Below are 13,408 nucleotides of genomic sequence, written 5' to 3'. Positions count from 1 at the left end.
CGCGAGGGGATGGGGGAAAAAGGGTGGGGGGGTCGATACCGTGGGGATGAGGGGAACTAAAGTTGCTTATCCGTCAAAGGGAGGGGGGGAGCTTTCTGCGTCTCTGGGCATAAGGGGGGGTTGGAGGGTAGAGTTTGGGAAAAACAGACGCGTCAAAAACACTGACGGAACTGATATCATCAATAGCTCGGTCGAAAGACGCAAGGTCAGCTGAGATGGTCGATGAGATGATTTCGGCGAAATTCAGTTGGCTCGACAACGGGTGGGGCGAAGATTAGTCGAGGGAGGAAGGCACCAGGGTAGCTGGTCCTAGGTCGCGCGCACGGGGAAATTTTGTGTAACGGAGGATAGCGTAGGGAGGCTTCGATCGAGGACGAATTCGCAGCGATTTGACGTAAGTCAAGATCGGGTTCTTAGCAGGACTCGAATGCGTCTGAGAAGTTCGGTTGGCCCAACGTCTTACACCACTCTTAGCTACGAACAGGGACGAACCATGGCACGAACTTCGATGAGGGCGTACCCCCGGCTGAAGGTACAGTCTGCATAGGCCCGGGCCAGTAAAGCAGGGGTGAAACGGAAGCTAGGGTTGAGGGTAGGAACGGGTTATTGCCTCCATGCTTCGGTGTGAAATCGGACGTACCAAGTCTGATAGTGGCCTGGGAGTCACACCGGTGATCACTCCCCCCGTGACAGTTAGCATAATCAGCATAATCAGCATAGGTCTGGGTTAGGTCTTCACTAAGTATAACGGCATAGGCTGTAACGATGAAGATCTTATATGCGGAGAAGGTTTTGTGGGTACAAATGTAGAAAATATCGTGATGATTAGCGCTTATATCTCCCCAAATAGTGGTATTACCAAATTTTGTGAAATAGTTAAAGAGATAGTAAAGATAAGAAGAGCGAATAAAGATCGTTTTTCACTAATGGGAGATTTAAATGCTAAACAGCCAGCATGGGGTTCTGATAAAACAAATAGCCGCGGTAACATACTTCTTGAAGCTCACGAAGACATGAGATTGGTCCCAATAATAACTGATGGTGGTCACACGTTTGAGAAAAATAGTAAAACATCTAAAATTGACATTATTAGCTGTGATGTAAAAACCCTTAAGGAAGTTAAAATAAGTAAAGTAATAGAACAGGACCTAAGTTCAGACCATAAGTATGTAACTCATGTTATACGGATGACAGAAAATAGTGTGATAGACGATGCTGCGTTTAGACCATGGTCGTTTGAAACCTTTAATGAAGAACGTTTTATTGAGTGTTTGGATGCTTACCTGGTAAACAATGAGACGCCGCGTACAAGTGATTGTATGATGTCTTTTGGAAGAGTGTGTGAAACCTTGAGAGCCACCCTATTGACATGCGGGGAATCAATGAAGAGGAAGAGCATCTATCCACAGAAACGTAGAGCAAACCCCTGGTGGAATATACAGATTAGTGAAAAAAGGAAAAACATGAATGCAGCCAGAAGAAGGTTTCAGAGAGCCAGAAAGAAACAGAAAACAAATTGGCAAGTTTTAGAGAAAGAACATAAGGAAAAACGGAAAGTGTTATAGTATACGATATCAGATAGTAAGGTTGAATGGTGGAAGAGCCTATGTGATGATTTAGACAAAGATATATGAGGCAAGTCCTATAAACTAACTATAAACAGACTTAAGAGTAAACTTCCGAGTCCAAGACTTGGAAATAGTAGAGCGCGTGAGATTATAAAGACATTGTTCCCTGGTGACGAGGACGATCTGAAATACCTGGAAAAATATGAAGAAAAAATGTACAATGAGATAAGAAAGAATGAAAATGATACTTACCTGAATGATGAACCGGACTAATGAAGAAATCCTAAATGCGGCGAAGAACCTGAAAATTAAAAAAGCTCCTGGATGCGATGGAATACCTCCTGCGCTGATAAAATGGCTTGCTAAAAAAGAAACGAACATGATTAAAAACCTAATAAATGGTTGCCTCAGAGAAGGCAGACTACCAGATGCATGGAAAACGCTAAGGCTTGTACTATTAAGAAAGGAAGGCAAGGACCCAGGCATGGATGACGCATATCGTCCGCTGTGCGTCATCGATGCCTGGGCAAAGTTGTTTGAATACATTATAAAAATGAGACTTATGAAAGCCTTAGGAGAAAAACCGTTTGAAAGTAACCAATACGGTTTTACGACTGGCAAGTCAACAATGGATGCGTTGGCGAAAGTTGAAGAGATTACCGAAACGGCGAACATACAACAAAGATTTGCAGTACTGATAGCGATTGATATAAAGAATGCCTTTAATTCATTGCCGTGGAGTAGGATTTTCGAGGCCCTAGAAGACGAAAGAATACCAAGCAATTTAAGAAGAATCATGATAAACTATTTTAAGGATAGAAATATAAAATATCTATGTGCTGAAGGGTGGATAACAGAAAGAATGTATAGGGGTGTCCCACAGGGCTCGGTCCTGGGACCGGTCCTGTGAAACAAAACTTACGATGGTCTACTAAAATTGAACTTACCGAAAGGTACGCACCTAATTGGTTATACAGATGACGTTGCTCTGTTGATAACGGCGTGCAAATTAGAAAACCTGAAAGAAATAACAAATAGAGTAATGACAGATATAAACACTTGGATTAAAAATACCGGGTTAGTAATAGCAAAAGATAAAACTAAGTATATATTTTTAAATAAAAAACGGATAGACAAAAAGTTCACGCTAAAAATACTAGATTATAAAAAGCAACCTGAGACAAACCTGAAATATTTAGGTGTTACCTTCGAAAAAGACACAAATTTTAAAACCCATGTTGAAAACGTTACTAAAAAAGGAAGTAAGACCATCGCGGGCCACTCCAGATTGATGGCAAATATCGGTGGACCTAAAAATAAGAATAGAATTTTGTATTACCAGGTGATGGAGTCTGCTGTTACATACGCGGCACCCATATGGAGTCGAGCCGTGGACCTGCAAATAAATAAGAAAAAATTATTAGCAATACAAAAGATAGGAATTGGAAGAATAATTACATCTTACCGTACGGTTTCCCACGATGTGCTGACGGCGATGGCCGGTATTCCCCCGCTGGAACTGAAAATAAAAGAGAAAGCAGAATTATTCTACGGTTTAAGAAAAAAGACTACAAAAAGGAGAATCCTAACTAGAGAAGAAAGAAATTCACGAGGAGTGAAGTGATGACGATAGAGGCTCGATTTTAGAAAAAGGGAATTCCGAGAAAAAAAAAAACAACACGCGAGGTAGAGTCATTATTCGTTCGAAGAAAATTAGGAATCGTAAATCGTAGACAAACAATTCGAAGATACGAACGAAAAAGACAACGATCGTAAAAGGGGAATCGGTAGACAATGCATGGGCAAGGTCGGTCAAAAAGTAACGGGACTCGGTGCGCGGAAAGGTCAGGGGGCGAGTACTCGCCGGTATGCGGGGAATAAAATAATAAATACGAAAAGAATAGGAAATTGTTTGAAACATGAAAATACGGATGATGAAACGAGAGGATAGAGGCACGGCTGCAACAGCGGGAATAGAAAAATAAACGAATAGCGTATCGTCGAGTCGGTGTAAACTTGTACAGAATAAAGAGGCGAGTCAAATTACGAGAGGACGCGGGTAAAAGAAAAGTGCGCACGGGGATAGCATGAAGAACGTGTAGTATCGAGGGAACGCGTCGGAAATACGTACGCTGACACGATTGCGATTGAAGTTCGACAGAGTAAAGTAAAGTAATTACTCTACCTGGTCGACTATCCATTTGGAGGGAGGATGCTCTGCGAAACCCTCCGGTGGGCCAGGAATCTGCAAAACTTTAAAACAGAAACTCAGACACTGTGGTTTCGTCGAACGATCAACGTCGCACTCGTGTCGGCGTGTGTACGCATCGATACGAAGCAGCTAGTACGCACAGAACGCGAGATGAAGTAGAATCGCTAGAACGAATAACGATAGACGAGGTTAACGAGAATGTCTCGGGAAAAGACGACGTTGCGCGGTACGCGAGAAAGACTGTCATCGGGAATAGAGGTTACAGAATCGCGAAACATACACATGGTAGGGGAAGAGAGGAAGGAGGGGAAAAAGGGGGGTAGTGTGGATTTTTCGGGTAAATTCGATAGAGCCTGGGAGAGAGCAAACAAAGCCTGGGAGCTGAGATTGAAAAGAGATAGAAAAGAAAGAGAAGAGAAGAAGGAAACGAAGGAGGAGAGGAAACAGGAGGAAGTGATTGATATAACAAGTTCAAAAACATCAGGGTCGAAACTTTCGGAGATGTCAGTGGGCAAGAGGGTAAGGAGGGAAATAGAGATATTTGAAAGGTTGAACGAATCAAAAGGGGTTAAGAAACCTAGGATAGTGAAAATAGACAAAGTAGTAGCGATAGGAAGAAAGGGAGTAAGGGGAGAAAAGGGGGAAGAAAATAAAGAAAACATTTTCAACAGAATAGTGGGAAAAGAAGACGTGTGGATTGACGCGAGGAAAAGGGACCAGAGGAAAGCAGAGGAAGTAAGGAGAAGTAGAAAACAGGAGAAGGTAGAATTAGATATCAATTGGGAAATGAGGAAAATAGGGAGTATAAAAAGGGAGCAAGAGGAAAAAGTGAAGAGATGGCTGGACGAGAGAGAGAAAGGAATGCAGACAGGAGAGAGACAAGAAACAAGGGATAAAGGAAATATAGAAAAGAACAAGGGGGAAAAGGGGGAGACAGGAGTTTGGCGGGAGAAAAAAAGAATGGAAGATCTAAAGAGGCGGTACCCGCAAGTACAATTTGAGAGCAGGAAGAGGGCATTAGGGAAGGAAGGCCAAGGAGCAGAGGTGAAGAGAAGGAAAGAAGCAGGAAAAGGGGAAAGTACAAGCAGGAGGAAAGAAGATGAGGAGGAGGAAGGGAATGGCGGAAGGAACCAAATAAAGAAGAATATAGCAGGAACGAAGGGGGAGAAAAGGAAAGGAGAGATGGTAACAGAAGAAGAAGGAAAAGGGGAAGGAAAAGACAGAAGGGAGGAAAGCAGAAGGGAAAAAGTAAAGAAGAGATTGAGGGATCTGTTTGGGGAGAGTAATACGGAGGAGGACTAAAAAAAAAATTTCTTTTTTTTCCTTTCTTTTTATATATAGTACAATTAAGATAAAATAGAACATAGGATAAGGTAGTAATAAGAATGTTAGGGTATGGAATGAATGAATGAATATGGCAAACAATTGTAAGGCATGAGTGTGGAAGGGTGGAGGAATGAATGGAATGAGGGTCTCTGGTTTGCGTTCTGGGATTGCTTGCTCCCCCCCTGGTCAATCACAAACTCCTACGTAACAGCCTGTTTATTTACTTAAAAGAATGGAGAGGAACTTTGACGAAAATGAGGACCTCATCATAGAAGAGAGTTTCTTCAGTGAGGAGGTGGACTTCACCATAGAGGACCTGGAGGAGGAAATGAACAAAGAAGAGGGGAAGGAGGAAAAAACAACGAAGAAGGAAGCGAAGGAAGAAGAGTTCATGAAGCCCGTAGTACGGGAAGTCGAAGTATTGGGGGGACAGCCGGGCACAAAGAAACAGGCTGACATCAGAGAGCTGCTGGTGGGAAAGATAAAATGCCCACCGATTCAGTAGAAGGTGAAGGGAATAGGAAGAGGAGTAGGGAAAAACGAGAAGACGACGGGAAAAATGGAACAAGCAGGGAATGGGAAAAGGGAAAAAGGAGAAGTAGCGGAGTGGGGAAATTTGGGGGTGAAAGAGAAAAGAATCAAGGAAGAGATAATCGTAGAGTTTGAGGAAGATATTCAGGAAAAAGGGGGGAAAAGAAAGGAACAGATAGACTGGGACGCGGAAAGGAAGAAGGTAATCGACGTGAGGGAGGACAGAGAGAGGAAAGGGACGCAAGGGGGTGTGAAAGGAAGAATAGGGGGAATAGAAGGATTAAATAGGAGGGAAGTGACAGGGAAAGAGGGAGAGAACATGAGTAAAACAACAGAAACAGAGGGAAGCAGGGGGGAGGTAAAAGATAAAGATAAAAACAAGAAAGAGGAAAACGAGAGAACCGAAGAGGAAAAAGGCAAAATAAGGGAGGAGGAGCAGGCAGCAAACGCGAAAGAAGAGAGAGGAGATGACAGAATGAGAAGGACTAAATTTTGTATAGTCGCAGAGGATTACCCGCGTCACAAATTAAATAGAGCGGAAATGGATGCGATAGTATCTGCATTTGTATTGAGGTGTTTGGAAATGAACGAACGAACGTTCATAACAAGGATAGGGTTAATGAAAGGGGGAATCTTAGTAGACGCGAAGGGGACAAGAACAAGAGAGGTGTATACACCAAATAAAGAAGTGGTACAAAAGATATGCGCGGAGGGGGGGAGATTAGGATTGAAGATCCTGATATTTTGAATAAATCAATACGAATTATAGCGTCGGTAGGACTCCAAGGGATCCGGGCGGAGGATCTTCCTAGACTACTGAGACGAGACAATAGATTAATAAGAACAGCAGACTGGCAACTACTAAAGGAGCGTCCCACCCTAAGCAGAGGTAGGGACAGCTGTTTTGAGGTGGGACCTCGAACGTATAGATACTTGAAACAAAGGGACATGAGGTTGTCGATAGGAGGGGAGGCATGTAAGGTGACCTTCACCTTACGTCACTTCTTAAAATAAGGGCGATGAAATTGTAAAATAGTATTAAGTAATATCAAGTAAGAAATGTACAATAGATATAAGAAAAATAATAATAAAAAAAATAGTAGAAAGAATAAATATAGGCTATGCTTAATAACCTACACTGGGGGAAGTAAGGGAAGACGGGGGACAAGGGAAGGGGTAAATCCGGAGGGAAAAGGATGGAAAGGAGGAAGCCAAGAACCACACTAAGGTAAGAATAAATAGGGAGAACAATAAAGGAAGCTTTTTGTTACAGAGACCGTTAATTATGTCCCTCAGACTTATTCAAATCAATCTACATCACAGCGAGGCCGCATCAGCAGCGTTAGCAAGGACCATGGCCAGGGACAGAATTGACGTGGCTTTGATTCAGGGACCATGGACGGCACATGGAGGAATAAGAGGTCTAGGACTGGTTGGAAAAGTATGGGCGCTAAACAATAAGCAAGCACGAGCGTGTATTCTGACAAGGAAAAGAATAGATGTGGGTACGGTAAGGCAATATAATACAAGAGATATGGCTGTGGTGAGTATAGGAATTAAAGATGAAGAGGATCAGGAAGACAAAATAATTTATGTGATGTCGGTATACGCGCCATGGAATGCGAAGGAGAAAAGGCCGGGAATAGCAGTTCAAAGGTTCATGGAATTCGCACAAGACAAAGGAGTGGAAGTGCTGATAGGAGGAGATGTGAACGCCAAACATAAGAGATGGGGGAGCACAGTGACGGATACAATAGGTGAGGAATTAATGGAGTTTATTTTAGCGAACGGACTGGTAACGCTGAACAGAGGAAACAGGCATACATTCGAAACGGTACCCAGAAAAGAAGTCCTGGATGTGACGATGTGCTCACAACGTCTAGCGGGCAAGATAAAAGGATGGAAGGTGAGCAGCGACATCTCGTTCTCGGACCACAAATACATAAGGTTCGAAGTGGATGTAGGACAACATCAGGAGACAGAGTTGGGAAGAAACCCAAGGGCCACGAATTGGAAAAGGTATGGAGAAATGGTAAAGACACGCAAGCATGAGTTTCCTTCTAGGTATGGGACGGAGGGAGAACTCAATGGGGCAGTGGATAAACTAACACAGATACTAAGGGAGGCTTGGGAAGACTCGACGGAGGAAATAGAAACAAGAAACAAGATAAAAATACCATGGTAGAACAGGACGCTGGAAAAGGAACAGAAGGAGATCATGAGAAGAATAAAAACGGCAAAAAGGAAAGGTGGTATGGCAAGATGGAAGGAAGTAAGGGAATTAACAAGAATTTTTAAAAGGATAGTAATTGTGGCCAAGCGAGAATCGTGGAAGGAGTTCTGTGCAGAGATTAAGGGAGTTTCAGAAGCGACAAGACTCAGCAAAATGCTGAGTAATGGAGTAAGAGAGCAGCTTGGGGCCTTAAGAAAGGAGGACGGGACCTACACGGAACCCAATGAGGAGAGCTTAAGCATGCTGTTGAGGGAGCACTTCCCAGGCTTCAGTGGGGTTCCACTGGAAACGAACGAGAGCATAGACACGGAAGGAACGTCAAACGCAATTCAGAAACCAGGATGGGAGATCGCAAACAAAATAGTTACAACAGAAAGAGTGGAATGGGCAGTGGGATCGTTTCTGCCTTATAAGACACCAGGGGTGGATGGAATCAACCCAAAGGTGATAAAGGTGGCGATGCCCCATATTAAGGAATTTTTGGTAAAGATAATGCGGGCCAGCTTCGCATTAGGAATAATACCGCAATTGTGGAAAGTAACTAGGGTAACTTTTATACCCAAACCGGGGAAAACGGATTATGCAGCGCCTAAAGCATCCAGGCCCATTAGCCTGACATCACTTTTATTAAAAATGTTGGAAAGGCTAGTGGATAGGTATATGAAGGAGGTGACGTTGACAATAAAACCATTGCATGATAAACAGAATGCTTTCAGAATAGAACACTCAGTGGAGGTAGCCCTGCATAACTTGATAGGGGGAATAGAGGAGGCCATGAGGAAAAAGTCTTTGACGATCGCAAGCTTCTTGGACATCGAGGGGGCGTTTAACCAAACGCCAACGGAATTAATAGTCAACTCTCTGAGGGAATTTGGTGAAAATGAATATGTTAGCCGGTGGATAAACGTTATGTTAACCACCAGGGAATTGCAGACTTCGAAAGGAGAAGCAATCACGAAAGGATTCGTGAATAGAGGTTGCCCTCAAGGGGGAATCCTGTCACCGCTCTTATGGTGCCTGGCAGTGGACAATCTCCTACACCGACTTGAGAGAAGTGGTGTAGTGGTACTGGCTTACGCCGATGACGTGACATTCCTGGCAACAGGGAAGAGCGAGGAGCTTGTTACTTGCAGGGCAAAGAAGGCGTTGCGAGTGCTGGAGGAATGGTGCAACCAGACAGGGTTATCGGTGAATCCGACGAAAATGGAAATGATTCTGTTCACAAGAAAGATCAACAGGCCAACAGTTACGGACCTGAGATACAAAGGACAGGTACTGAAGTTCACGAAGGAGGTGAAATACCTAGAAGTTTGGCTGAATAAGAGGCTGACATGGAGGAAACATATCTTCAAACAGATAAGTAAAGCAAAAGCGAACCTAGCGATATTGGGTAGGGTGGTGGGCCCCACATGGGGGTTATCACCCCTAACGACAAAATGGATGTATGGGGCGATCGTACTTCCTAGGTTAATGTTTGGTAGTATAACCTGGTGGGAGGCGGCCAACATGAGAACGGTGAAAAACAAGTTAGACGGGTTGCAAGGTCTAGCGCTGAAAAGGATTCTGGGAACATTAAGCACGACGCCGACAAGGGCGGCCGAAGTTGTGGCTGGGGTGGAGCCACTGGATGTAAAAATCAAGACGCTGGCGTTAATAACAGCGCATAGACTAGTGACATGGAATGCATGGAAGGAAAGGGACTTCGGCCATAGTTCTGTACTGAAGACGGAAGGGAACGGGGACGTACGGAAAATGATAAGTATGAGACAAGACAGCAGAACATTAGAATTTATCTTCCAAAGGAAGTTTCAGACACAACTTAGTAGCAAAACAAGCTGGGAGGACAAAAAGAAGGGGCTAAAGGAGTACCATCAAATCTGGTACACGGATGGATCCGGGAAAGAAGGCATCACGGGAGCGGCATGGACGAATGAGGACGGAATGGACATGAAGGTGATCCAACTAGGGAAACTGGCGACGGTTTTTCAGGCAGAGGTCTTGGCAATACAAGACTGTGCGGAGACACTGATAGTGAGGGAAACCGAACACAAGAGAATCGCCATCTGCTCGGACAGCCAAGCGGCGCTGAAGGCGTTGAGCAAACCAGCGCACAGATCCGTGACGGTCATGGACTGCAAAAGGAGGGTAAACAGACTGATTGACAGAGGAACCAAGGTAACGTTGATCTTGGTTAGGTCAGGGTTAGGTCAGGGTTAGGTCTGGGTTTAGGCATGGTGGGCTCACCTACCGAATGACCCAGGTGCTCTACGGGCACGGATGCTTCGGAGAGTACCTGGTGAAGATAGGTGCCGAGACGACGGCCAGGTGCCACCAGTGTGGCGTGGAGCAGGACTCCGCGCAACACGCGCTGGAAGAGTGTCCCGCCTTTGCGGCTCAAAGGCGGGCGCTCCGGAGGGGGATGGGTGGCGACCTCTCCCTCCGATCGCAGGCGATCGCGACGCCTGGCAAGCGTTCGCCTCCTTCTGTGAGGATATTATGACCCGGAAGGAGGCGGACGAGTCTGCGACCTCCCGCTCGCGCAGAAAGAAGAGGGGCGCGTAGGGCAGCGGGGCGGCGTTACGTGCCGCCCCAGTCACAGGTGGGGCTGGTCCCCCCTGACCTGCCCGCGCGCCCCTCGGCCGGGCGAAACCGTTATCCGCCCGGCACTAACAGGCGGTTCCCGCGCATAACGCCGCGGCGGGCTCGGTTACTCTGCCCGTCAGCCGCGCGCGGGACCGCTAGGGCCTGAGGTCACCGGGTCGGGGACCCGGTGGCCTCCTGTCAAAAGGCTCAGAAGGGGCGTCGTCGAGGGTGTGGCCCTCTCGGTGGCGCCAATTCCAAAAGGGAAAAAGAAGTGGCCGCGGGCGCTGGGCGCGTAGCGCGAGGCGTCCGCGGCCACGTGGGGAGGTGACACTCCCCACAGAAGCAGGCACTCCGCCGCGCTGATAGCGGCGCAGGTAGCGCGGGGGGCTCCAGTAGTGTTCCAAAGAGTTCCCGGAATCCCCCTCATGCGCTGAAGATGGCCACCGTGGAGTTTTAGTGGGTACAAGCCCCACACTACCCCGGGATTCCCCCATCCCGGGGTGTGCGTTAGGCAATTCTCCACGTAAAAAAAAAAAAAAAAAAAAAAAAAAAAAAAAAAAAAAAAAAAAAAAGAGTCAGAAGGTCGCGAAGCGGTGACCTGGTGATTGAGGTCAACCCAAGGACCGATATGGAGAAGATTAGAGGAGTGGTCCATGATGCGGTGGGCGAGTCCTATACAGTTAGGGCACTGCTTCCTAGGGTTACCCTGGAAGTTAGGGGACTTGACCCTATTTCCTCTAGAACCGAAGTGGCACAGGACATTGCCAACTTCTATAGGATACCCGAAACCAGTATGGTTGAGGTTCAGGCTATAGGAGAAACTTATTCCGGCACAAGACTCGCCATAGTAGATATGCCCGCAAAGTTTTCGAACGCTGTGAAGGAAAGCGATCGAATAAAAGTTGGCTACACCATTTGCAGAGTCAGAATGGTCCCGCGATTAATCAGGTGTTTTAGGTGTCATGAATTTGGCCACATGACATACAACTGCAAGGTAAAAATGAAAGGCCGTGAGTTGTGCAGAAGATGTGGCAACGAAGACCACGGCATTAAGTCATGCAATGCCATGCCACGGTGCATTTTGTACATAAGAAGGGGTGTCCATGAAACAAATGTTGCGGACATGTTGCGGGCTCCTTAGGATGCCCCCAATATAAAGCACATGTAAATGACATGCTGGGACGTAGATTGCCTTCAACTCTTTAACGTTTCTCCAATGCAATGTGAATCATTGCCGTGTTGCACAGGAGTTATTAATGCAAACGGCAATGGAAAAGAAAATCGACGTGGAATTGCTATGAAAACAGCACACAGATTGATAACATGGAAAGTCTGGAAGGAAAGGAGCTATGGACACAGCTCGTTATTGAGAACAGAAGGGAATGAGTACATCAGGGAACTAATAAGGATGAGGCAGGATAACCAGATCCTGAAATTCATGTTCCAGAGAAGATTTCAAATACAGATTGGTAACAGGGCAAAATGGGGAGATAAAGGTAACAGCTGGAAGGACTATCATCAGATCTGGTTCACGGACGGATCAAGAAAGGAGGGCATCACGGGAGCAGCCTGGACCAATGAAGAAGGAACAGATAAAGGAGTGATCCAGTTAGGAAAGTTGGCAACAGTCTTCCAGGCAGAAGTACTGGCCATACAGGCATGGGCGGAAACACTCACAGAAAGGGATACTAGAAATAAAAAGATAGCTATATGCTCAGACAGCCAAGCAGCGTTGAAAGCGCTTTGTAAGCAAGCGCACACATCAATTTCGGTCATGCAATGTAAGACGAAACTAAATGAGCTAGCAGGAAAGGAGAATAGGATAACCTTGATATGGGTACCAGGACACGAGGGGATAAAAGGAAACGAAATGGCAGACAAATTGGCAAATCAAGGATCGGATGAAAATCCGATAGGAATGGAACCATATCTGCCAATGTCGGTATTAACAGTAAAGACTGCAATCAAACAATGGACCATGGAACAAAGGAAGAGGAAATGGAGTGAGACGGAGGGATGCAGAGAGGCAAAGAAGATGTTAGGGGAAGAACTCAGATACAAGTATGCAAAGAATTTAATAGCAATGGAAAGAGGGAGGTGTAGGTTGATTTCAGGCTTACTAACGGGGCATGCGCAATTGAAACTTCATCTGGCCAGGATGAAACAACTGGAAGATAGAATGTGTGGTTTCTGTGAGGAAGAAGAAGAGAGCAGTGCTCACATAATTTGCAAGTGTCCCAGACTAATGGGCAAAAGAAGGAAGTACCTAGGAAAACATTTCCTAGAAATAAATGAGGTAGGAGAAATAAAATTGGATAAACTAGTAAAATATATAATGGAGTTTAATCCGTGGAAGCATCCGGATTAGCCTCCAATAGGCAAGGATAAAACGGAGAGTCCAGGGAGGTGAGGACCTGTGACAAAACACAGGTCTTCACTGACATAAGATCACCCGGAAGGGTGATAGGATCAAATTGATCCTGGAGGGACTCACGGGTGGAGGCAACGTCGGGGCTCTCATCACAACATGTAAGGAAAAGAATGAACTAATATGCCAATAATGTTTTTATAACAGGAAATGCAGAAAGGAAACTGGAAGAACGGGAGGGACAATGAGGCAAGGAAGGATAGAGGGTAACGAGGAATCAGGAAGACAGAAGGAGAAGCAACAGAAAGGGAAAAAGGAGGAAAAAAAAACAGCCACTAATAGGAATGAGAAGGATAGTCTGCTTACAGGAGAAAAGGAGAAAAGGCGGGGGAAGAGGGAAGGAGAGGACAAGGGGGAAGGAGGAAGCGGGATCAGGAAGAAGAAAAAAGGAAGAAGAGATACAAACATGGGACGAAAAGGGACGCAGAATGGGGAAGAGGGAGGCAAAGAAGGTAGTAGATAAGGAAGCGAAAAGAATAAGGCCAGGGATAAGAAGAATGATATCAGATTGGAAATAATAAATGCCT

At 45.5% G+C, this 13,408-nt stretch overlaps 2 protein-coding genes across 2 annotated transcripts; both read left to right on the top strand.

The window, feature by feature from the left end:
• The first annotated feature begins 614 nt into the window (after positions 1-614).
• Positions 615-1,565, top strand: LOC143187676 (uncharacterized). The gene is made up of 2 exons (XM_076391914.1): positions 615-671; positions 732-1,565. The coding sequence occupies exons 1-2, from the start codon at positions 615-617 to the stop codon at positions 1,563-1,565; spliced, it is 891 nt and encodes a 296-aa protein (XP_076248029.1).
• Positions 1,566-11,621: 10,056 nt separating this feature from the next.
• On the top strand, positions 11,622-13,069 carry LOC143187675 (uncharacterized). Its single transcript, XM_076391913.1, has 4 exons — positions 11,622-12,776; positions 12,822-12,859; positions 12,921-12,955; positions 13,029-13,069. Exons 1-4 carry the CDS (start codon positions 11,622-11,624, stop codon positions 13,067-13,069), a joined length of 1,269 nt encoding a protein of 422 aa, XP_076248028.1.
• The last annotated feature ends 339 nt before the right edge of the window (positions 13,070-13,408 follow it).

Source organism: Calliopsis andreniformis, unplaced genomic scaffold (genome assembly GCF_051401765.1).
Source record: "Calliopsis andreniformis isolate RMS-2024a unplaced genomic scaffold, iyCalAndr_principal scaffold0133, whole genome shotgun sequence".
Classification (NCBI taxonomy): Eukaryota; Metazoa; Arthropoda; class Insecta; order Hymenoptera; family Andrenidae; genus Calliopsis; species Calliopsis andreniformis.
The sequence above is the reverse complement of the archived record's forward strand: the minus strand, read 5'-3'. Positions and strand labels throughout refer to the sequence as shown.